The sequence below is a fragment of the Populus alba genome, chromosome 1, assembly GCF_005239225.2.
Source record: "Populus alba chromosome 1, ASM523922v2, whole genome shotgun sequence".
NCBI lineage: Eukaryota > Viridiplantae > Streptophyta > Magnoliopsida > Malpighiales > Salicaceae > Populus > Populus alba.
Genome location: NC_133284.1, coordinates 36,809,489 through 36,835,449, shown reverse-complemented (window position 1 = coordinate 36,835,449; position 25,961 = coordinate 36,809,489). Strand labels below are relative to the sequence as shown.

Below are 25,961 nucleotides of genomic sequence, written 5' to 3'. Positions count from 1 at the left end.
CCGCAACCACACTTTCAAACACCTAACAATAACCATTATAAACAAGTTCATCAAGGACACCACCAATATAACTATCTTTTAGGTTTCTCTAGCCATGATAACTCTGATAAGTGGGTCATAAGACCTAATAAAATAAAGGGCCTCATTTTTTACAATTGTTATGACCTTTGGATTTTTACTAGTGGATTCATGACATGAATTATTATTTTTTATTCATCTAACTTTTTTGATAACATAAGAGTTAGATTTGCTAAGATGAAATTCATTTATATTGTCTAACTTTATTGGGAAAGCATCGTCAGGAGTGGAGAGGTAAATCTCAAATTATTGGAATGAAATGGAATAAAAAGTATATGACATGTACCAACCTCTCTCTCTCTCTACACACACACACACAATTCAAATCTAAAGATTTTTTATATGTAGTACAACTTTTGAACTAAAATGGATGATAACAATACTAGCAACTAATAAAGAAATTGCTTTATATTTATTTGATTCATGTTTATATAAACACAAAAGCAAAACCCTTAATCATCCCAATAACAGGAGTAAAACATGAGCTCATGAATATGAATAATAATTTATTTTTTAAATTATAAGTCTAGGAACAAATCTATAAAAAGGCCACAGAGATTGTTTCACATGTTCTCAATCAAGGAAAAATATTATATGTGGGTCATAAAAATAAAAAGATAGTAGAGTAATTAACAGGGTCACTTTTGTAATCAAGGGAAACAATACTAAGTAATGACATATCAAGATTAAAGCAACCAATATATAAGCAAATTGTAAGATTTTTATGGAGGAGATGGATGATAAGTTGATAACCCAACGAGAAGTTTTTTTATCAAAGGAGAAAAATCAAACACAAAAAATAAACAACAAAAATAATAAATCAAATTAAAAATTACAAAACATAATAATTTACAAACAATTGACAAGCATTAATGACTAAACCAATTTATGTCGTAACTTTAAATTTTTTCTTCCTAACAACCAAACAAATAGCACACAATCACAACAACAAAAAGGGTAAAAAAAATTAATACTTCAGTCAGCAAAACAAACCCTAAACTGAAAATTTATTAATTTCTTAGCTTCAATATTGTCAAGATATTCATCAATAGAGTAAAAAAGATTGAAACTTTATGTTTTCTACCTAAAATTCAAGAAACCAAAGAGAGATATTAATGATATGTCTACTTTTAAAAATGATTGATTTTGATTTGAGAAAATCAATGGGGTTGATCTAAAAATAAAAAAAATAAAAAACCTTAAATTATTCATCCACTAATACTTAAGTAAAGCAAGTATTAGAATAAAGGGCACTTATCTAATTGAATTTTATTGATTCCTAATAATTTCTAGTGTTTGTTGATAGGATTGCAATAGAAAGAGAGAGTTAATTATCTTCTGAATATGTGTGTGTGTGTAGAAAGAGGGGGGAGAGTTTGTAGGTGCTCTATAAGAGAGTTTATTTCTTAATTATACAACTTGAATGGAACGAGGGTGAGAAACCAAACATCTCAGTTAGAATTTGGACGAGAAATCCACAATAACTCGAGATCCTGAGCGAGATAAAATTTGTTTTACTTTGTTCTATTTTTTAAAAATTATACGAGATACATTAGCCATTTTGATCAAAACATAATGGAATAGACAACCTTGCTCATAACAATAAGGTGGGATATATAACAAGTTATAAAAATGACGAGTGATATTTGCAACAACAAAAAATGTGTTTATATATTTATTTAGTTTTACAAAAAAGCAAAGTTTCAACTTTACAAGGAAAGAATCCTTTTAAAAATATTACCATTCTCGGGTTGATTCTTCAGTAAAAAAATAAAACCTTATATTTTATAAAAAAAAAAAAACTTCAATTTTTTGTGAGCATGATCTTTTTAAGGATTATACCATCCACAGTTTGGTTCTTTAAAAGAAATATTTATATTTTCTGAAAACTATTAAATTTTCAACTTCTCTTGAATAAAACCTTTTTAAGAATTATTTCATCCACGAGTTAATTCTTTATTTGCCTTTTAAAAAAAAAAGAAGACTCAACTTCTATAGGACAAAACCCTTTTAAGGATTATGCCATCCTCAAGGAGAAACCAAAGACCCATATAATCATAACATTAGGACACAAAACCTCACATTAATTAAGGAACACAAGCACACATTAAGATTAATAATATATTATAAATTAATCAAAATGGATAAATCGATGCATTATGATTTGAAATTGACATTTGGGAGCCGCTAGAGTTTACTAGAAAGCACTGAAAAATGGTCTAGCAGTGGAGGCGCATGGGTTGCACATGCAGACAAACAAGCTAGATCATGGAGAATCACTGCATGTGTCGACAAAGTGGGAAGGCTTATGGGTTAATAGATTATGGGCTCTTCTTCTTCTTCTTTTTCTTCTTTGCTACACCCATAGTGTAATCCACCATCACTCGTGATCGAAGATTGGGTTGAGGAGAATGTGATCTTTGTTGTTTCTCTCTTCTTTTTCTCTTCAATGTGATGTAGTGATTCAATTTTTATGGTGGCTCGTGGTAGCATGAGGGCTGAGTTGTGGTGGCGGTGGTTAATCAAGTAGAAAGATGAAAGAAATGGGATTGTGAGTTTGGTTATGGAGGAAGAGAGAGATTAGTGGTAGCTGTAATGACGTTTTGGTGGAGAGAAAAAGATGAAGATAGTGGGTCCATAGAGAGAGGTTGTGTGGTGGTAAGGGATGGGCATGAGAGTCTTGTCGTGCATGCATCAACACTAGGCAAGTGCTGAGTGAGGGAGGCATGTAACAATCATAATTTATTTGCCAGCAAACGTATAAAATATTATAATTCTTCTGGTTAATTTGTTTTTTATAGATTGTAAATGTGAATCTTATTAAGAGCATCATGTCCTCTTTAACTCCGAGACAAATTCATGTTTATTAGTGAGCTCTATATGTACGTAGCTTGTAGATACGAATCGTGAGGCCATTGTGCACTAGGCAAGTGCTGCTTGAGTGAGACATATAGCAATCATAATTTATTTGCCAGCAAACGTATAAAATATTGTTCCTCTTGTTTGTTTCTTTGAATCTTCTTATGAGCATCAAATCCTCTTTAACTCCCAGACAAATTCATCATTTTATAATCATATGCAGTTGTTATTTCAACTTAATAACTTAAATTATTAAATAAAATTTTAAGATATAATTTATATTATTTTCTAATACATAGTTTTCTTGTTACATGTATAGTAATTCTATAACCCATAATACATATAAAAAAAAAAACTTATTTTAACCTAAAAATAGCTTAAAAATATTGCTTAAATCTTAATAAATTTATTTTCAATTCTAAAACACTTTAAAATAATTGTTAAAGTGCAATCCATAATGTTTTTTTTTTTTTAGGGAATGAAAAGAACAGCAAAATAATATAATATAATATAATTATGAACATATTTAACTTCAATTTTGAAATTCTGACACATTATTAAAAAAATTTAATGCATCAGAATTATCTAGTTTTTTTTAATGAACGAGACTAAATAATGGCTCCCACAAGGATATAATTTTTTTAAAAAAAGATTTTTATTATATACTCAATTAAACCAAAATATAATTTGAATGGTATCAATTAAGTTATTGTGTCTCCAACAAACAACGCTAATTGTTGTTTCCTGCGTTGAAATAAAATGGCAGATCATAGTTCATATTAACTGAACAAGGTTTATTATTAACGTATTTTAGTTGAGTCCGATTACGTATAGATAGTGAAATAGTTAAGAAAAACAACACGAGGGCCAAAATAAAAACTCAAGAAAAAAAAAATCTAACCTAATGGAAAGTAAATATAATAAATAATATGCTATATTTTCAAAACAGGTATTTTAAATTTAAATTACTTTTCTATTTCATCATAGTTTTTTTTTAATTATTTAACAGGTTCTAATATTATAAAAATATATATATAAGGCCCTGGGAAACACTATAAATACATACTCAAAAACATTGTTCATTGAAATAATATAATGATGAGTTTCACATGGGGCATTGGTTATTTTCATATTTCAAAAGTATAGAAATGCTTTTAAAAATAAAAACAAAAATCAACATAGACATCAAGGAGCAATTTGGTTTTCTTAAAATGATTTTTATTTATTTATTTATTAACTATTAGCATGTCAAATGAGAGTTAATTTTATAATTAATCAAATATAAATAATTAAAAGTATAATAAAATCATCAAAATATCTTTAAAAATCAAAATTTTAAAACTAGTTCAAGTGGATTTTTTTATTTCTTCGTAAAAGTTTTTTTTAGCTCAACGAGTAATCTGATAACTGACTAAATATATATATAAAAAAAAAAAAAGTTAGGCGTGTAGATAACAGTGTTAGACATGTGAGATGCCCGCTCATTGCACCTCTAGGTATCTACTTGTCTTGCTAAACTAGATTTAATAATAATACTAAATAGTTTTTATAATCTAAATATATATTTTATGTTCAAAAAAAATTTCATACAAAACCGTGTACGAACTTTTTAAATAAATACTTGCGTTATATATATATATATATATATATATATATATATATAAAAGATGACGGGAACAAGCCAGCATCAAGATCAAGTTTATGTCGAACACCATGTTTTCTCTGTAAAGCCCTCAAGTAAACTCATTTGATAAACGGTTCTAGTAATACCTCTCTTTCCCTCCCTTCCTCCTAAAATTAATAAATATATAAATAAAAAATAAAAATAAGAAAGTTTATATTACAGTACTAGCAATGAATGGTTGGTTGGGACGGCATGGCGTTCAATGCATTTATTTTTTTTAATTATTAATATGAATATTCAGATTAATTTATATACATCTTGATTAATTCCATAAATTATAAATTTAACAATTATATAAATTCTATATATACTTGTTCAATACATGCATTTTTTTTTTTGATTTACGTGGGTGTCCGGGCCAGCTTGCGCGCACCACGACTAATCCAACGGCTCACTGAACATCCTGCAAACCCAGTGAACATGTAAGGTACTGCGGGGGTGACAGGCGTACACGCTGAGACTTAAACCCAGGATGCAAAGGCAAGGAAACCCTTGCCACTGTTGGGCTACAAGCCTTGGTGTAATGCATGCATTTTATTAACTTGCATGGTCGGTCAATCATCAACCTGGCTCACCTGGTTCTAGCTCAAACCAGGTGTTGAAAAACATTAAACTTAAAGTTGACTTAATTTTTTTAGTCAACTCAACAAATATTAACTCGGTTAAAACTTTCTTTTAATTAAAAAGATTTTCAAGTTCAAATTGTTTTAATTTACCTTTAATCCATTACCAGGATAAAAGTCATATGATGAACTAAGTTTAATATGTTTGGTTGAATGTCACCAATTAATAAAGACTCTAAAACGTATGGGGAAAGTACTGTAGCTTTTCTCATGGCTTTCCCCATGAAAACATATATCATCACTACATTATAGTGAAGTGTCTCGCTCGCTTTCCCACAAAAAATATATTATCACTACACAGGTTTGAAAAAAGCGATATCATGATATCGATGTCTTAAATGCTTTGAAAAATTACGCTATTATTTTTTCTTTCTCTGTAATTGAGTCTTCTTTTCCTTCTGTAAAGTTTATAAAGTTCAAGGGAATACTGAATTATCTGAGATCTCATCGCATTCAAAATAATTAAAGGGGCATGCAAAAAGACAATAAACTTACACATCTTCAGATTTCATTTAGACAAAGTCAAGTCAACCAGTCTTTTTATAACTACTAAAAGAGTAGCCAACTAGCACTAATAGTTGTCAAACATGACTTGAAAAAATGCCATGTTATTAGGTCATCAAGTTAATATGTGGGTTACCGTTTAACCTAAATTTAACCTAAGTCAATTATTTTTATTAAAATATTGACATTTCATTTTTTTAAGCAAAAATTTTTTTTAGTATTGGCATAACAAGTTTTAAAAACAAACCTTGCATTGAATTTTTCCATGTATAAAATGACAATCTAATAAAAAAAATTGTTTGGTCCCTTTTTTCTACAAGAGTTTTATATGTTACATGTCTGAATTAATATTCGATTTTGAGCTTGTTCTTAAAATATTTTAAAAAAAATTTCAATTTTTTTTTTACTTTAAATTAATTTATTTTTTTATATTATTTTGATGTGTTAATATCAAAAATAATTTTTAAAAAATAAAAAATATATATTATTTGGATGCATTTCCGAGCGAAAAACACTTTAAAAAGCAACCGCTACCACACTCTCAAATATCCCCTTCAAGTCATAAATTTTTTAGGTTAACTTATCAAGTCAATTCACAATTATAATGTTACTTTTAAATATAAACTTGTTCAAATGCATGACTTGAAATATATTGTCCCAGTTTATGGATTTTGTAGAATTTTTTTAATTGAACTTGACTTTTTTATATTCTATTGTTTTCTTATATTGTTAAAAAAATATATATTTTTAGAGAAAAATCATGTTTTAAACTTTATGAAGTAACAAAAATATTTTTAGACAAAAATCATGTTTTAAAATTTATTTTTTTCAATTTCATCTTTTAATATTAGGATGGTTGAGCATTTGGTTTCATAATTTGTTTCTTTTTATTTTATCTTTTTATAAGGTTAGCATGGTTTGCAAGTTTGTCAGGGTAATCCGGGTTGCCTTGATTTACAAGTTTGGTAGGGTATCTTTTTTTTTTAATTGAACTTGATTTTTTTTATTGTCTATTTTTTTCTCATATAATTAAAAAAAAATAGGTTTAGAAAAAAATATGTTATGAAACTTTATAAAGTCCATGGACCTATTCATAGGTTAAATTGGTTTTTTTTTTCTCATTCTTAGATACTGGTTTAATTGAGAATTCAGTTTAATAATTGGTTCCGTTTTACTTTTTATGAGGTTATTATGATCTAAAAAAAAATATTGGTATTGGTTTGGTGTTTGATTTCACAATCATCTATTTTTATTATCATATAATTAAATAAAAAATAATTTTTTAAAAAAAATTATAATTTTAGTGGAGTCCACAACCTAGTTCACAGGCTTGGTGTACTAGCCTGGCTTACCTTATTCACATGTTTTATGAGTTTACCCACTGATAAGATTTTTTTTTTTAATTGTTTTTAATTTATTATTTTTTTATTTCACCATTTAATTTTGAATTGATTGCATTATTGATTTTTGTTTGCTTTCTAAGGATAATTGTCTCAAATAAATATCTATTTTTAGGTTAGTGTTCAATTTTATGAACATTTATTTGTATCATATAATTAAATAAAAAAAGTTATTAAACCTAATAGAGTCCATGACTAGGTCGCAGGGGCTGAAGTCGATTCAATCTGTCACTGTTTCAATATTTTTCTAAAAAAATATCATTTTGAAGTTTTTTTAAAAGCTAAATCATGTTTTATCGATCATCAAGGTTGCATTTTAACTTATAAAACCGATTAATTTAAGTCGAGCTAACTCTCACGCGGTTTAATTAAAAACTTGAGTTAAAATAAAAATAAAAAAAAAAAAAAAAGGTTAAGTCAAGAGGTTTCAAAATTAACTTACTTGATTAAATTTAATAACACGTTTTAAAAAATTCTACATGCTTTTAATATAATTTTTATATTTTAAAAAAAATTGGTTCCATCCATATCGGAACTTGAGCAATATTCTAGCAAATATCAAAATTTTGTATTCATTTAATAATAAGTAAAATATAAAAACAACAAGAGCGACTGCAACAGTGGAAATGCCATTTCTACATGTCATAACCATCGACCTCGAAGATTATAAGTGGAAATGGCGTTTCCAATTTCCACAGCTCGACTACCTCGGCGATATGCGGACCCGCAATGGATTCTTCATCACCATTGTACGCTCTGTCCTCTCAGACAAATCAACATCATCTCCATCCACAGCCCTCCACTCAAATTTACAAACTAAATTAGCCACATAATACTCCAAATGAAGCATTCCTAATTGGTAGCCTGGACAGATTCTCCTCCCAGCTCCAAATGGCATCATTTTGATCTCTCTGCTCCCTGTGATATCAAATTCTTGCCTCGTTCCATTATCATGATCCAGAAACCTTTCCGGCTTGAATGTTAGTGGATCTTCCCACGCCTCTGGATCCCACCCCATCTCAGCAACTAGGAAATTTATGGCGGCGTTCTTTGGTATCAAATATTCATTATTCAAAACAACATCCTCCATCACTGCATGTGGGATCAAGAGACGTGCAGGAGGATGCCGCCTCAGGCCTTCCAAGACCACTGCTTTCAGATACGGCATCCTTTTCAGATCAGATTCGCTTACCTCCTCCTGATCTCCATCTCCAACAACCTCTTTAATCTCCATGAACAGCCTGTCTTGGATTTTTGGGTATTTGACCAGATTTGCCATGATCCATTCCAGGGAAGTTGTAGTAGTATCAGTGCCCGCATTTAGAAACTCGCTGCATAAATTAGCAATTTCCTCCTCATTGATTTTTCTTTCTTCATCGGGAAATTCCAGAGATAATAATGTATCAACATAACATAAAGCACGATCATGATGAGGTTCCATGCTTTCCCTGTCTTCCTCTTGAAAATTCTTTCTTGTTCTTATTAATGGAATTGATACGTCTAGTTGGCATTTACGAAGCTGGTAGAATTCCTCCCAACGCCTACGCAACACGATCTTGGTCACTCTTGGCCATAAATTGAGTATATTGAACTTATTGAAACTCAAAAAGACTCGTCGCTGAACTTCCTCGATTTGTTTAATCTGGTTTTCATCGACATTATCACCAAAACAAATTACGACTAACAGACAAAACATGGCATATTGAAAGTGCTCCCTGACACAGATAGGCTGGCCAGACTTTTCTTGGGATGCCAGGCGATTCTTAAGGACTTGCAGCGCCCACCGGCGGGAATGAGAGAAAGATTTCGCGCAGGAAGGGTGGAGAAAGTTTTCAGTAAGGTTTCGCCGCAGGAGACGCCAAATCGGGCCATAGAAAGCAAGACTAACATTTCGCTGATTGCTGGTGACAAGTTTTTGAGTAGCAGAAGCCGGTGGGCGGTTAGCAAACACTGCACCGTTTTGGATCAAGGCCTTGTGAGCTAGCAGGCGGTCGGCTATAAATATGAGAGGGCGGGAGCCAAGGTAGATAGTTATAATCGGGCCTAGCTTGGCATGGAGTGAGTTCAGGATGGAGTGGATATTAGAGGGAGAGATGCGGCGGAGCCATAGGAGGTTGCTGATTACTGGAATGGATTTGGGGCTTGGAGGGAGTTTGTAGACAGTAGGCTTTGTGTTGATAAAGTATCGGTTGACAATGAATCTGAGTATACCAGAGACGGAGATGGAGATGGAGATGGACAAGAGAATGAGGAACCAGTGATTCATATTGAAATTAAAAAAAAAAATGATTTCTTCTCGATGATTGCTAGTACATTCATTTCATGTAAGGGTAATTATATAGTTTAATTAGAAGGTATTCTTTTTTAATATATTAAAATATTTTAAGCTGTAATCACTACTCAATATTTAAATATTTCTAAGTCACGCATGGTGTCATAAACAAATTAGGTTTGGTTTTGCTTTCTATGGCGTAAAAATTATTGTCGTGCTTGCTCATAGGAGACGTGAGGGAATGGGTAAAAGAGGAGTACTATTAGATGTAGATGATGAACATTTTAAACCTCCCATGACTTCATGCTTTTCTCTTAAAAAACACAAACTCCAAGGGGACAAGAGAGTCGTGAACGAGTTCTGGAAGGGAGTGGGTGGTTTATCATCGACGAATCCTCCTTCTTTTGAATTTTTTTTTAACTTGACCATTTCATATAATTATTTTTTTAAATTTTACCCTTTAATTAAAGTTTATTTTGTGTTATTGTTTTCATTTTGATTCTTAATTTTTTTTTATTAAAATTATTTTTCTCTTCAATTTAAGCATCCAAACAAAATTGTTTCCTTTTTTTCTTTTAATTTCTTTTTCTCATCATTTGCCCTTTTATATAGATGTTATTTCTTTTCGATTTAATATTTTAATTTTAATTTTAATTTTTCATGTATTTTTTTATTTGGTTTTTATTCTTTAGATTTCTTTTTTTTCTTAACTCTTCTATAAAAATTTTATTAGTTTTTAATCTCTCCTTTCAAACCAAATTTATGTTGTGTTATGGTTTTTCAATTTTATTTTTTTCTCCTTTTGTTTTAGTTATTTTTGTTTTCAATTACCCTCTAATAAAAAAAAATTAGATGTCCTCTAATTTATTTTTTATTTTAATTTTTAATCTCGCCTTTCAAACCAAATTGATGTTGTGTTATGATTTTTTAATTTTTTTTATCATTCTTTGTTTTTCTCAATTTGTTTTAGTTATTTTTGTTTTCAATTACTCTCCAATAAAAACAAATTAGTTAGCTTCTAATTTTTTTTATTTTGATTTTCATTCTCATTATTTTAATTTATTTTTTTAGATCTTTTTGTATAATTATTTTTTTCCCGTTATGTTCATTAGTATTTGTTGACTCGGTCTATTTTTTTTTATCCAATTTCATGCTCTCGCTGTTTTTTTTTTATAGATATTGACATCTTTTTAAAATAAAATATTTGGTTAATATCATTGTTTTTTATCATTTAATTAAAATAAAATCAATTTATTAATCTCATTCAGTTTATAACTTTAATCATTAATTACTTTTATTTCTGTTTACATTATTTTTTAAAAGTATATATAAATTCCCAGCAATGCGTGTATCCTTATCTAGTTCCTTAACTATTTTTAATATACCTGACGACAATCACAAGAACCGAGACGGTAGAGATTTGTCTAGATTCTAGAACATCGACATGCCGACAAATTGGCAGTTGCCTCCCATTAACTTAGTCAAACAAAGCTTCAAGAAATTATGAAGTATTGGAAAAGATGCATTAATCTAGAAGGGTGGTGGAGCCATAGTTATCACATCTGGTCCAGGGTTTCCCAGCTCAGGTTAATTTGGTTAAGAGATTAAATTTTAAATTATACAGATGGATTTATATTAATCTGAAAAAATTAAAAAAAAATTAAAATTTTATATTTTATATAAAAAAAAATTAAGAAATAATCTATATAGATATATGGTATAAATATTATAAATAATAAAGTTTAAAAAATTATTTTAAAAAAATTTTATTCTATATTGAAAAACTATTATTTTATTTTTTAAGTTAAAATATTTAAATAAAAAAAAGTATTTTATATTAAAAATATATAATTTTTTGTTAGATTGACCAATAAACCGGACGGATCTAACGACTATAGTTGCATCACAGCACTCAACAACGGCATCTTGAATGCACTGAGAGTGCGGTAACTTTTTTTTGTATTTTATTAAAAAACTATTAAATTAATAATTTTTTTATGATTTTTAACATGTTTATATTAAAAATAAAATAAAAATATTTTTAAAAAATATATTTTTTTAATGCATTTTCATATGCATTTTCAGATTATCTTGATATGCTAATATCAAAAATAATTTTTTTAAAAATATATTATTTTGATGTATTTTTAAATAAAAAACATTTTAATTTAATATTAAAATGCATTAAAAAATATGATAAGTTATTGATAAGTAGTTAAAATAAAAAATATCTTGGTGGCCAAGAAAAATTTATGATGTTTAAATGATAAGTTGTTGCTTAATTGAGCTAATGTATAAATGATGAAATTACCTTGCATTCCTTCTCTTTTTACCTCTTTGTGACACCTTGAATTTGATACTCATCCCAATAAATTTTTAATTGATGTCGTCCCATGTTCCCAAAGCCATGAATACCAGAAACCTTCTTGAATGAATCATGTCCATGGTAGTGATAGAATTACAGTTGATTTAATAGGACAATAAAAATAGGATCTTAGTATAGTATTATTGTGTTTATGATGTATTATTAATTCAACACATATTAATGTAATTGCAAACTAAAAAATTAATACATGTCCTTTTTAATTATTTTACCAGTAACATCACTTTTAACCGTAATTTTAGCTAAACATATTTGAATTGTTTTTTTATTCAACAACAATTTAAATTATAGATTTAACCCAACCAACCAAAACTAAAAATAATTTTCTTAAACATATTTTTTTAAACCACAAAAGCTACCATGATGTCAAACACACATTGAGTTTGTTTATTTCTGTGTTTCAAAAATATTTTTAAAAAACAATTAAAATAATTTTTTTCTTTACTTCAAATTAATATTTTTTATATATATATTTTCAAATCATTTTGATGTGCTGATATCAAAAATAAATTTTAAAAAATAAAAGAAATATTATTAAGGGTGTTTTGGTTTTTATAAATTGGTCAACTAGTCATTAAAAAGTTTTAAGGGTATTTTTGTATTTTTTTTTTATTTTTTTGCACATTAAAGATATAGTTTTGTCCCTAAATTTAACAATTTCTTGCGATGTTGCCCAAGGGTTTTTTATTCTTTCCAAAAACATTAAAATAGTTAAAATACTTATTTACTCCTGAAATTAAAAAAATCGAGTTGTTGACAAAGGGTTTTTTTGGTTTTTTGCACTTTGAAATATAGTAGAAATACTATTATACTCTTAGAAAAAGACAAAAATCAAGGCATGCACCTAGGGTTATTTGTGTACTTTCACAATGGTTTTATGTGATTCTCATATTCATAAAGGGCATTTTGGTATTTCTATGTTGAGAAATAATTATTTTATTTGAAAAATGTGTCACTGGATGTGCTAGGGTCATTTCCTTTTCTTTTTTTTCCTTTCTTCTTTTCCCTTTCTCCTAGAGAAAGTGCACCTTTGTCCTCTTTTCTATAAATTTGTCAATTTTAGTCATTTTGTTTTTTATTGTTTATTTTCATCCATGGTCTTATTCTAAAAGTTTTAGTTATTTTTAATTTAGTCTTTAAATTACAATTTGTCATGTATTATTTTTTATAATTCACTCCTTATTTTTTATTTTTTTCCTTGATTCTTTTATTAAAGTTTTGTTAGTTTTTAATTTCATCATTCAATCAAAGTATATATTTTTTTTATTGTTTTCAATATAGTCCTCATTTTGTTGATTTATTTTTCCTTTTGTTAAAGTTTCATTTTAAATTAACCCTCCAATTTATACTTTTTTATACCCTTCAATTTATTTTTTCTTTCAATTTTTCTCTCTCATTCTTTTAACCACAAATTTTGTGTGGTTTTTTTTTTCCTCTCATTTTTCATCATTTAGCCTTTGATTTGATGGAGAATGTATTAAGAGCTTTTTTCATTTGTGATGCTTCCGATTTGTTGACATAGGAAAACGAGTTTGACAAGTTCATGCGATTTAGGATCGTTTTCTTAATTTTTTTTATAATTTCAATATTCAACATTACTTCCTTAAAAAAAATGGTTTTGTGTTTATTTTTAATTTATTCTCTATCAGTTTATCTTGGTCTCATGGTTTAGGCCATGTGTTTTGCATACCTTTTTCGAAAAATAATTTTTTTGTATTTAATATGTTAATAATTATTTTTTATTTTATATAGATGAGATTTATTTTATATATAAAAAAATTATTCTTAAATGAGATTTCTTATATATTTAGCCTTCTATAATGTTTTTAGTTCTGTATTTGTTTTTGTTTCTATTATCTTTTATTTATTTTAATAAGCAAATTCAATAGGCACAAAAAAGTAAATATTTCATTTTGCAAAATCAAATATCTTAACTTATATTCATTTCTTAATTTTTTTATATTTTATTTTGGTTATTGTTAACAATTTTTTTATTTATATAAATAATTATTAGTTTATTTAATTAGATATTTACTTGAATTTTTTGTTTTATACCTCAAATTTGTTTTACCAGCAAATATGTGTGGACTGTTAGCTAGAGCTAGTTATCTAAAATCTTTGTATTTTATTAATAAAATAAGGGTATAACAGTTACATTAATATAAAAAATATGAGGTATTTAGGTAAAAAAAAAAAAAAAAAACAGCGACGGTCTTGGTATTAGAAATTCTTTTACTTATAGGAAGTTACATTCTCAACTTTATGAGCTATCTTATGACCTAAGACATTCAAGATTCCTAGAAATTCAAGAATCTCTAGCGCATCAAACAAAAAAATTAGGCATTTCAGACAGTTTTTCCGAGGTGATTTTAAATGTTCTGATACCAAGCATCTTACTGCATGTATAGTCAGAACATCTTTTATACAATGTTTAAGTAACTTGATTTTTTTTTAATTGAAAAAAAAAATATATTATTTACTCTTAATAAAGTAAATTAACAAATATATATGAACCCATAAATTAAAATTTCTTAACCCTAAATAAATAATAAAGCTAAAAGATAAGTTTTTTTAGTAAAAGCAAAAGATATATCTACATGCAAAATATTTAACCTCATGTATCCTTTTTATTTTATATATTTTTTATTTATTTTATTTTAAAGGTTAATTTTGGTTTTTAAGAATAAAATTTTTTTATATAAAAATTTCATGTAAATACAATTTGTTTTATATATAATATAAAAAAAAAAAAACAAAAAATCTCTTTGAAGAATTATGAAATTAAATAAATAATTAAAATATTAATTACTATTTTAAAAAAATGATAGACTAAACAATTTAAAAAATAAAATAAGGAATTAATTAAAATTAAAATAAATAAATAGTGTAAAGTAAAAAATAAATAAATAAGAGAGTATTAATTAGAATTTCAAAAAATAAAGTCAATTATTATTTATTTTTAAAAAAAGGTCACGTGTGTTGGGCCAAGAAGCCCAAACTCACATGTCTAACTAGTTTTTTTTGTTTTGTATTTTGCCAACCACTCCTTTTTTTTCTAAATACATAACGAGGTGCCTACCATGGTAGAAGCTTTGTCATCCTTTTCATAATTTTCATGTAACCTCATGGGATTGAGAAATTGAGATTTAAACTTATTTTTATATTTGTTTTCACTTGAAAATATCTAATAAAAACCATAAAAATATTAATAAACTTATTTTCAACCTCAAAACAATATATAATCTCTTTAAAAATAAGAATTAAATGAATGAAAAAAATTCAAGGATGTTAATATATTTTTTTCTTGAACGGATAAGAAAAACATCATTTTCATTGAATTTCTTTAAAAAGACAAATTCAATGACAATAATTTTTGTGTGGCCAGAATATAGCCATATATATGTACTTTATTTGTCGTTAACATTTTATGACGATTTTTTTTCCTCCTCTCTCAATATCTACAAACTAAAATGTAAGAAAAAAGATTCAGGATTAAAATTTGAAATCCTAAAATAACAGGGACCAAGTAATAAATAAATTGAAACTTTAAGAAGCAAATTACCAAAAGCATAAAAAATTGGTTGGAACTTCAAGAATAAATTTCAACCCAAGCATAAAAAATCTGTTACCACAAGAAATAAATTGGTTAGAACTTTTTACCATAACTAAAAACACCCTTTCCCTCACTAAAAGTCCCTCTAAATATTATGTTTATGTATTTATTCCTCTTAATCAACCCTTAACACACTTTAAGAATCCTGACTCTAGAGAAGATTAATGAAAAATTTGGAGAAAACAAGAAAAAAAGAGAGTTCTGCTCTTTGTTCATGGCTCCTGGCGTTTTTAAGAGGAGAAGGAGCTGGAATTTTCAAGTTAATTACAGTTTTGCCTTTACTTATGGACCGCATACTATTTTCTGGTTTTTTTTTTTGTGATAATTTTGTGTTGATTTTTCAAACTTTAATTAATCTAAAATTTTAATTAAAATTAAAAAAAATATGTTAATAGATTCCTAATAAAGTTTTAGCTCAATTCGATAATCTAATTAAGAATTATACTTGATATCATAAAACTTGACAACAAATAGTTTGTTTTTATGAAATATCTAAATTTACTTATTGTTTTATTATTTATTTTATCATGATTTTCAAAATAATTCATTGGAGACTCTTGTCATAACAATAATAAAAAAATTTCCTTAGAGTTTTCACCATTTTAAGTTAAAATAACACAGATATACACGAGGTTTATATCAACACGTGAATGTTATTTGAGCTTAAAATCATACATTATTTTATTCAAAATTCAACTCTATTATTTGTTGTTGTTGTTGTTGTTTATTCTGTAACCATTTTCAACTTAATTTATAAATAATTGTTCTTTTAAAAATTATTATTTTACCCGATCAAAAAAATTTATACGATTTATCAGTTACCACTTCTTAATAATAATTTTATTATTTTATTTTATTTGAAATTTAAGTTGATTATTAGGGATTTTTACCCCCACATTATGACAATATTCCCTTTTAATTTACCGGTTAAGTTCTTGAAGATTACCTTATTTACTATTTATTTACTTATTTTTGGGCTGAGGATTTATAACAATAAAAACATAGTTTTAAAATTTAGCTTGATCCAACTTGAAATCTGGTTCATCTAGAACTGAAAACTGAAACTGAGCTGAATTTATTAAAAAATAATTGTTTTAATATATTAATATTAAAAATAAATATTAAAAAATAATATATATAATATATATATATATATCCGGAAGAGATACAATTTAGTATCATGTCAAAACAACATGGTCTGTTCAAGATTTTCTGGTTTTGCACGAGAAATCTTGGTTGTGTTATGGGCAAAATTTGACAAAGCGAAGGAGGAAGTGAATTCTTCTCTGGCCCAATCTGCTTTCTGTGGCCAATTTGATGGCGGTTTCTTGGTATCAAGCAAATCTTCAAACCCGAAGAAAATGAAAAATAACAGTAGCCATTATCCTTGTGCCGAATCTTAGGTCCAACAAATTGCTAGTCCTTTTTATTTGATGATAAAATTATAATATTTAATATAATAATTTTTTTAATTATTAATTAAAATATATGAGCATCTCCAATAAAAAATACTATTTTGAAAAGTTAAATTGATAAAATAGCATTTTAAATAGTATGAATATAGCTTTTTTTACAATATCTATTCAAATGAAAAAAAAAAATCATTTAAAGAGCCAATTATATCATAGTGGAAAAAGCTAGTGTTTTATTATTTTTTAATAAGTAATATTTTTTTTTACATGACAACATTTAATTGGTTTATTTTTTTAGTGGCCCTACTTTGTTGGTTTTGACATTTTAGAGTGATACGTAGGAATAACATTTGTAGGAGAGAAAATACATTTTAGTATTTTATTTAGCTCTTTCTTTGAAGTGTATAAAATAAACATAAAAATAATTAAAATAATATTTTTTTAATATTTAACTTTTCATTTGGCATTCATAGGAGATGCTCTAATTAGAGTTTTCTAAAAAATTTAAATTTTTTATTATCTATTTTATATATACTTTATAAATAATAACATATTAAGCTATAATTGTTTTAAAAGAAAGAGAGTGAAAAAATGAAAAGGAGTGTTTTTGTAATTATCAGAAAAAAAATATTATATATTTAATATAATTACAAAAAAGAGTGTTTTGTAATTATAATATTTAATATAATATTTTTTAATTATTAATTGAAATATAATTAGAGTTTTGTAAACAATTTAAATCCTTTGTTATCTATTTTATATATACTTTATAAATAATAGAATATAAGCTATAAATAAATAAGAAGAGAGAGAGAGAGAGAGAGAGAGAGAGAATGACAAGGAGTGTTTTTGTAATTATCAGGAAAAAAAACACAATTACAAGAACGATATATAGGGACGACGTCGGTTAGGACTACATAAACCTGAAAACCTTTCTTCTTTTCTCATCTCCAAGAAAAAACTCTCGAACTTGTTTCTCGGTTTGCTTTAAGATTATTCGATTTTATCATCAGCTCTCAATCAATGTTAGTTATTTCCCTTTTAGTCTTTAATCTAAGCTAAAACTGCTCTAAATTAGTACTTAGCAAAATCAAAGAATTTCACTAAATATTTAAGTTTTTGTTGTTAAAGGAGGAATTCAGTGAATCGGCCACCAACACCAGATGATACAGCGGAGGAGGAGGAGGAGAAACAACCGAGCCTTCATGAAACAATTAATATTAAGGTTCTTTTTTCTTAATGGGGTTTTGTTTTTTATTTATTTCTTATGATGATGGCGTGGGTTTAATTTGATTGGTTGTGTTAGTTAATTGAGAGTGGAGAGAAGGAAAGATTAACGGAGCTTTTAAGAGAAAGGCTTATTGAGTGTGGATGGAAAGATGAAATGAAAGCTCTTTGCAGGTTTTCACTGCTCTCTCTCTTCTTTTAATTTCATTGCTTTTTTTCGTATTGTAATTATCTGTGTCTTCTTCCTCTTCTTCTTTTTGTTGGTTTATAGTATTTCATGTGAAGAACATCTGGCAGCCTTTATAAGGGTTTTCTTTTCTTGCTGTCCTTTTGTTTTTCTTTATATATTTATATATATTTCATGTGAAGAATGGAGTGGGGATTTCTTTTGTGGGAAAACAGCAATATCAGTTTTTGAAAAACTAGGACAAATACAATGAAAATGAATGCAATGACACTGCTTTTCATTCTAATTGAGGGACAGATGAGTCGTTTATTCTTCTTCTTGTGTCCAAATCTAGAACTCAATCCTTATTGTTAGGACTTGTAAAGAAAGCTTGCGATTATGTTCATATTTGGCATGACAAGCACGGGGATCGATTCCACATATAGGGAGTGACTTTTGGCAAATCACTTGTCAGCTACAGAATATAGCAATTTTGAAGAGTGACTTTTGGTGAAACAAGGATTTTTTTTTTTTCTTTTATTTTTTTTAATGGAAAAAACTGAGATGGTATCACCATTACCCATCAGTTTGGTAGAGGAGGATCTTTCCAGACTCTGGTGTTCTTGGGTAGATGAATATACTGCATTCATGACATCCAATCCAGTTAGTAATATTTCTATGAATAATGTGGTCCAAGTCCTGGTGTTTTATGAGGGCTTCTATATGGAAGAATCATAAGATGCAATGGAAGATCATGTTCACCAAGTCATGACGGAGCCGATCCAGAGTGTGTACTAGAGTTCTCCCATCTCCTTCTAAGGTTCTATGGTTTGTTGTAATTGTCTGAGACTTGCTAATATGAAAGTTGGAATTGGATAAGCAAAAGGCTGAGCCAGCCACTTCTGATGTTTCTAGAGCGCCAGGATTTATGTTCCTGATCTATGGAAACTTCCTCAAGGAAATGCTTTGGATGGTGATGCAGCTAGTTTTTGGTTGAATGAGTGGAGCTCTCTTTCAGGAAATTTGTGCTCACACGCCGCCCTCCATGAATTTTGGAAGTGCATGACAAGAGAAGGGATTATGAAAGATATGCTTTCTTTAGCTGTGGGAGATTGTATTAGAATCCTTACTTTTTAGGCCTGTTTAGACTTTTTGGCAGCCGCAATTTTTTTCCTGGCCCATTTTCTTGCCTTATTTATGGACAGTTTGGCCTATTTTCCTTGCAATATTGTTTGGCATCATTTTCTCCATTCTAAATCTCTCTCGATGTCATTGTGTTGTAGGGCATTTATAAAGAAGAAAGGAAGGAACAATGTTACTGTGGATGACCTTGTACATGTAATTACACCCAAGGGCAGAGGTGGGATCTTCTGTTTCTGAAGTTTATCTTCTGTTGTCTGCTCTGGATAATTTGTTAGTTCATCTGCTAGTTACTGGAATTCAGATGTAAATTTTGGCAACTGCTTAAAATTTGAAAAGGAATTCGATTGCCTTGACTTGATTTTCATATCTACATGTTCATTATGGTTCGATGCACCTTACATTTTGTGCTGATGAATTGTTTTTCCCAGTTCAGTTAGAATTTCACAGTTTTAGTTCATTTTTCTTTTTTACCTCTTGGTTTATATCATCTTTATCGATTTCTTTTTTACCTCTTGGTTTATATTGTCTTTATCAAGTCTGAAAATTTTGTACCTTTATACCTGCAGTCTCGATTCCTGATTCTGTAAAGGCCGAGCTGTTGCAGAGAATCCGTTCTTTTCTCGTTCAAGCTGCTGTTTGATACGCCAGTCCAATTTCCTAAATTATGTAGTTGTAGGAAAGCTGAAGTTGATGAATGGGATGGAAGCTTTGTTTACCATTGTTTTGTCGAGGTCTCTTGAAAAGTGGAGGCAGCTAAGATTTACTTTAAACATATGCATTTTGCAAAACGAAGGGAATGGGATATCAGTTTGTGCTTCAGGCTTGAATGAAGGCTCATCATCTTATAGCCTTCAACCATAGGATCCGAAGATTACTCTGGCACTTGTGATGTTTGACAATATAAATATTTACGCGTAGACTATTCTGATATTTTTGTGTGCCATACCGTGCTGCCATTTTCAAAATGAAGCTATTTGGCTAGGAAGATTTGGAATTCAATATCTTGAGTTGGATATGTGTCTCATTCAATTTTGAGTTTTTCTATCATGTCACCAACCCAGACCCATTCAGTATCTCTGAGAGAACTTGTACGCATAAGAAAGCTTAAAATTCCCAAGGTGAACTGCAGCACGCACCCTGCTCAAGCTGCAACTGAGAGCCATTGGCCAGACAAGTTACGTTTTTTACTTTCGACACTCTAGGTCTACACTTTTATCTCACTATGACACCCACCATCTACATAACACCACGTAGCAGGGCGTGAATAATTTATATGTAAGTTGGTTCAGTTATATTCTGCATTTTCCTAGGAGCAACAAAGACCTCGGAGGAGGATTCGAACATCTGAAAAGTTTTTAAGAACTCCACATAGATGCTGGACAACACACAAGGCAACTGTCATACACTCGGTTTGCATACAGAAAATGAAGACCCATCAAGGTTGTCTCCTTCTGTTTGCCATTACAATAAAAGCTATCGTTCTCTTTTACAACTTCAAGTCTGTCTATAGTGTTATAGTATAATAATAAACACAACGCCCATGCTAAACAACCATCTTCACAAGACAAATGTATTTATTCAGCAGGTTCACATGTCATCCATGCCTTTCCCGAGAAGATTTCACCCAACCAGACTTCAGCCCCTAAGCTTGCGCTCTATGGGAAATCTGTGAAAAGCACAAGCTGACATTCACCACAAAGCCTAACATCATTTCCATATTATGGAAGTTTGCTTAAGCCAGAGAGCCTGCTTGTTCACAAAGGTCTAATAGATCCAGAGTCTGCAAAACATCATGATAGAATTCATGAGCATTGGAGAACTGAAAATCAACTTGTGTCAAAAGAAACATTCAAGCAGAGGTTAGAGGACAAACCTCAGGAACTGAGAGCTCAAGGCGAAATTTGGGACCGTCATAATGATGCAAAACCGGCCTAAAAGCATCTTCATCCAATGCCTTGTAGAGTTTTCTAATTCGGGTCCTCACCTATTTATTAATCACCCAAAAGGAAATTAAATAAAAGAAAAGGAAATGAAACAAAGAGGATTCCAGATAAATCAACTAAGTTATTCAAAATCCATATTAGGAATCCAATTTTTACCTGGGCAGGAAACCTTGACTCTCCTTTACACTTTTTGTCTTCCCACGCAGTTGGGTCAATGTTGGATCCCCCAAAACTTGCTGCCTGTATACGACCAATTTGGGAAACGTAAGTTCTCGATATTAGTAAAAGAATTAGTACAGCAAACTTTGGCCATTTCACCACAATAAATGCAGAGATGACTAATACTGGATTCAAAGAGGCTGTCAAACAAACAGGCAAGGCAAAAAGGAACACCCAGATCAGACATGGTACACTCTTGATAGTGTAAAGCATCATAGAGAAAACCATAGCAAATTAAATGGATAAAAGTATGAGAACATACCTCAAAAATGCCATGCAGCTGGTGAGTGGTGTAATTATAGAGGAAGAGAGGTAAGCCAGGTGTTATTGCCCGGACAGAATCCCTATATCTTGGTGGTAAACCTATCAATGTGCAACCATTAGGTAAGACTTTGTTAATATTGTTAAAAATGACATACCTCGAGATCATATGGACACTAGTATTCATAGAGTTGAATAGAAAGCTTTAGAGCTTGAAAACAGTCATTTTTTTAATGATCATCGATTGGAATCCCATTGTCAAACTTGAACAAAAAAAAAAATCTCTCCAAGTGAAGACTTTTGACATATAATGGTTTCCCATTTCAATGTTTTGACCTAGAGGAAAATTTGCATTCATACTTCCCAATATAAGAAAAGATATTGCGTGCATTGTGGCCATCAAATGAGTTACTTAAAGCATCAAGGGAAAACTAACAAGAAAACCAGGGGGGGGGGTAAGAAATTACCAAAAAGCTGACGCTTCAAATCTTCCTGCATGGTGTCATTGTTACAGACAAAGATGTATCCTCCAAGCACCTCATTCCTTGGGAGCATCTCTGTGGCAGGCAAGGTCTTAAACCTTTTGTCAGCTGCATTGTTGTTGTCGTTGTTAATATTAATATTGCTGTGGTTACTGGCCTCTTTGCTAATAAGGCTGTTGCCACTGTACTTGCTTCCAGTCAGATCTCCAATGCTGTTCATGTTGTTTTTCCGGTACACTGCATTCATGTTGTAAGCACTGTTCCTCAAGGAACTTTTGTTCACATTTTCTGTCATCTTGGAGTCCAAGTTCATCATGTTGAAATTGAAACTTTCAAATTTATTTTCTTGGAACCCAAGCTTATCCCTTGGCCGCATTTCTGGAAGGCCCTTTGAAAGGTCCAGGTTATTCATTCGCTCACCCTTTGCCTGGGTTTGCTCAGCCAATTTAGACGCAGCCACCAACCACTTATGATCCTCTGAGACTTTTGATTGTCCTCGAAGCTCATCACCAAGTTGCCAGAAGCTGTGCAGGCTTTCCATCTTGCAAATCCTAATGAGATGTCACACAAGCTAGATACTTGTTAGAAAATATATATTGAAATATAAGGAGGAGAAAGCTGGATCAGAGGAAAAGGTAACAGAATTAGATCAAAGTCCAAGCGTATAAAATAAAGCCATTGCTGCACGAAACAAACCAGTATTCAATTTAAGTGAAGAGCATCAGCATGCAATCCTATCAATTCGCAAAGCCCAATGTGACAGGATAAACCAACCCCATTGATTCTACACGTTCTATTTCAAAGTTGACTACGATAAATTCCAACACTAAAGAGAAGTCTGTGAGGTAACCATGTATAACATTTATTGAAAGAAGTAATAACTGCCACCAGTATTGCTTCTAAAGAAGCACATCTTTTAAACCCCCACCCCTCCCAAATGAATCATCTTTTTTAATCCAAATAATGAAGAAAAAATGGTCGCCAGCAATATTTATCAAGCAAAACCCACAGTACTTAAGTGAAAAACTTGCAATTAACTCATTTCACTCATTGTTTTGCGAACGAATTCTTAAAAAAGAACATGCCTCTTTTCTTCATTCCCGGTAAAATGGTCATTTTTGAGAAAAATGATTAGAAACCACTTCTCTAGAAAAGCAATTCCAGACAAACATTCTAAACAATTCCAACTGGGTATTCAATTCCTAGTATCTGTTAACAGAACCAAGCACAATCATTTAATTCCCATCACTTCTATGCTATGGAAAATCAGACAACCAAATTTATAACAGAACAAGCTAAAAATCGCTTAAATATTGCGACAATCTCAATGAATTATTTTCAACTGTCAGCACAACTCACAAGGCAAAAACTCTAACAACACAGCAAATCAAAAAAACCAAAACCACAATGACCCAGAAAAGGAACAAAAAAAACAAGTCATAACAACCAACAAGCAAATACAACACAGTTTCCTTTTTCCGCAACATTTCTCAAAACCAAACAGCACTTGAGCCCAAAAAAGGAAATAAATGCAAGAAGTCCAGGCCAAACCCTTAATTCAAGTCTTTAAAACCAGTAACTAGCTCATAAATAACCAATACCACGCCCGAAATCTAGTCATAACATTAACTAAATTATCTTTTAAAAAAAGAAAACAACTTTAACCAACCAAAATCAAAACTCAACCCACATTCAATCCAAGAATCCAGTCAAAAGAAGTGACAAAAAAATATAAACACAAGCTAACTAAAAGCTTGAATTTTTACCCTATAACAAGACCATTATCAATTAAATTACCAAACAAAAAAACACGAAAAGCAAACAACTTTACTTAACAAACCTAAAACCCACTTTTAAAACCAACCAAGGAACCCAAACAAAAAACTAAAAACACAGATTAAGTCAAAAGCTTTAATTTTTACCCTTAAAAAATCAAAAATAGAGACCAGAGAAGCAAGTTTGGTTTAGAAGCTGAGATGAAGGAGTGGAAACTTGATTAAAGAGTAAATAGTTACATGAAGATAGCAGATCAAAAGGAACCCTAGATTTGAGGATCCAAAGAGAGAGACAGAGGGTAACAGTACCTTATTTTCTTTTGTCTGCTTTTAACTGTGAAACCCGCCAGACACGATACAGTGAATGTGTGTTGGAGAGAGAGAGATGGAATCGAGTGGATTTTTATTTTTGTATTTATAGCTTGGTATTCCAAAAATGCCATTCTCATGTTTGTGTAATTGCGGTGGCGCCACTGTGGAATTTTGAATTTTTTGAGAGAGTGAGAACGGGTTTGAAAATTGTTGCCCGCGGTGTTTGCAGTGCTGTTAAATTATTACGTGTAAGATTTGAATTTTTTTGTTTAAAAGTTTTTTTTAGTATTTTTTTAATTTTTTAATAAATTAAAATCAAAATGTATTTTAAAATATATATTATTTCAAAATACATTTTTACTTCACTTTTAGTTCTCATTTGTTTGCTGAAAGTAGTTTTTTCTTGAAAAGTAAATTCTAGTAAAGTGAATTATTTTCTGATGTTTGGTAATGTAATGAAAAATAAATAGTAAAATAGTTTTCAGTGTTTGGTTATGTCATTGAAAATGAGCTGGAAAATAACTTATTAATATTTTTATTTTTGTCAAGTTTATTAAAATAATGAGGAACAAATCTTACAAATTAAAAAGTTGAATGAGAATGAAATTGAAAAAAATATATAATTTCATAAATTATCTCAAATAAAATAAATAATAATCAAAATAATAGAAATCAAATCTAAAAAATTAAAAAAATTAAAATAATAATAATTAACATTTCATAAATTATTGCAAATAAAATAAGTAACAATCAAAAGAAAAATGATCAAATTTGATAAATAAAAAAATTTAATAAAAAAATGACAAGGAAAAAACAAATAACACTTATAAAAATGAGATAAAATAAATAATAATCAAAATAATAGAAATCAAATCTAAAAAAAAAAAAATGAAAGATGAAGAAATTAAAATAATAATAATTAATATTTCATAAATTATTGCAAATAAAATAAGTAACAATCAAAAGAAAAGGGATCAAATTTGATAGATAAAATTTTTTAATAAAAAGATATAAGGGAAAAGCAAATAACAATTATAAAAATGAGGACCAAAGTTAATATAAAAATTAAATTTTAAGAGATGAAATTGAAAAATAAATATTCAAAACATATATATATATATATATATATATATATAGCAATCAAAAGTTTGAAAAACCAAATTTGATATAATCAGCAAATAATATGACATTTTTAAAATTTTCACAACTTTTAGAAAATGTTTTCTTCCCAAATTTTTTAGGAAAACACTTTCTTGAAAACCAAGTCAAATTTTTCGTTGACTAGAAAGTGTTTTCCATTGACCAACTTTTCTAATCACAAACAAATACAGGGAAAGTTTGGAAAATAATTTCCAGAAACCACTTTCCCAGAAAATAAATATAGCCTTAAACAAATATGTAGTTGTGGTCTTATTTTGAAGATATTTAATGCTTTCACACACCAAGTAGACTGGCTAAAATTTTGAAATTTTAAATGAAATTTGAATGAGTTTTAATTAGAATTTTAATGTATGTTATGTTATATTGGTGCAACATATATTTTAAAAGTATTTTTCACTTGAAAATATATTGAAATAATTTTTTTTAATTTTAATTTTTTTTTAA

General features: G+C 29.1%; 3 protein-coding genes across 4 annotated transcripts; 1 reads left to right on the top strand and 2 right to left on the bottom strand.

The window, feature by feature from the left end:
- Nucleotides 1–7,694: 7,694 nt before the first annotated feature.
- Nucleotides 7,695–9,470, bottom strand: LOC118063308 (cytochrome P450 89A2). The gene has a single exon (XM_035077324.2). The coding sequence runs from the start codon at nt 9,412–9,414 to the stop codon at nt 7,852–7,854; it is 1,563 nt and encodes a 520-aa protein (XP_034933215.1). The 5' UTR covers nt 9,415–9,470; the 3' UTR covers nt 7,695–7,851.
- Nucleotides 9,471–17,693: 8,223 nt separating this feature from the next.
- Nucleotides 17,694–20,363, top strand: LOC118063298 (transcription and mRNA export factor ENY2). Its single transcript, XM_035077314.1, has 5 exons — nt 17,694–17,853; nt 17,960–18,053; nt 18,135–18,229; nt 19,505–19,581; nt 19,931–20,363. Coding segments are annotated over exons 1-5 (342 nt in total). The 5' UTR covers nt 17,694–17,851; the 3' UTR covers nt 20,005–20,363.
- Nucleotides 20,364–20,737: 374 nt separating this feature from the next.
- Nucleotides 20,738–24,509, bottom strand: LOC118063271 (B2 protein). 2 transcript variants are annotated; one of them, XM_035077281.2, is made up of 6 exons: nt 24,354–24,509; nt 22,255–22,820; nt 21,789–21,889; nt 21,464–21,547; nt 21,238–21,348; nt 20,738–21,144 (listed from the first exon to the last, which is right to left on the bottom strand). In XM_035077281.2, exons 1-6 carry the CDS (start codon nt 24,491–24,493, stop codon nt 21,097–21,099), a joined length of 1,050 nt encoding a protein of 349 aa, XP_034933172.2. In that variant the 5' UTR covers nt 24,494–24,509; the 3' UTR covers nt 20,738–21,096. The 2 variants fall into 2 exon arrangements, with proteins under 2 accessions (XP_034933172.2, XP_034933187.1); XM_035077296.2 differs by lacking the exon at nt 24,354–24,509 and adding an exon at nt 24,192–24,320.
- Between the last annotated feature and the right edge of the window lie 1,452 nt (nt 24,510–25,961).

Excerpts from the sequence above, each read along its gene's own strand:
- LOC118063308 (XM_035077324.2), bottom strand. The coding sequence starts at position 9,414 with ATGAATCACTGGTTCCTCATTCTCTTGTCCATCTCCATCTCCATCTCC.
- LOC118063298 (XM_035077314.1), top strand. Across the intron at positions 18,054-18,134 it reads ATGAAACAATTAATATTAAG|TTAATTGAGAGTGGAGAGAA; the intron begins GTTCTTTTTTCT and ends TGGTTGTGTTAG. Across the intron at positions 18,230-19,504 it reads GAAATGAAAGCTCTTTGCAG|GGCATTTATAAAGAAGAAAG; the intron begins GTTTTCACTGCT and ends ATTGTGTTGTAG.
- LOC118063271 (XM_035077281.2), bottom strand. The coding sequence starts at position 24,493 with ATGAGAATGGCATTTTTGGAATACCAAGCTATAAATACAAAAATAAAA. Across the intron at positions 22,821-24,353 it reads AGCAGACAAAAGAAAATAAG|GATTTGCAAGATGGAAAGCC; the intron begins GTACTGTTACCC and ends ACATCTCATTAG. Across the intron at positions 21,890-22,254 it reads TTTGAAGCGTCAGCTTTTTG|GTTTACCACCAAGATATAGG; the intron begins GTAATTTCTTAC and ends GCACATTGATAG.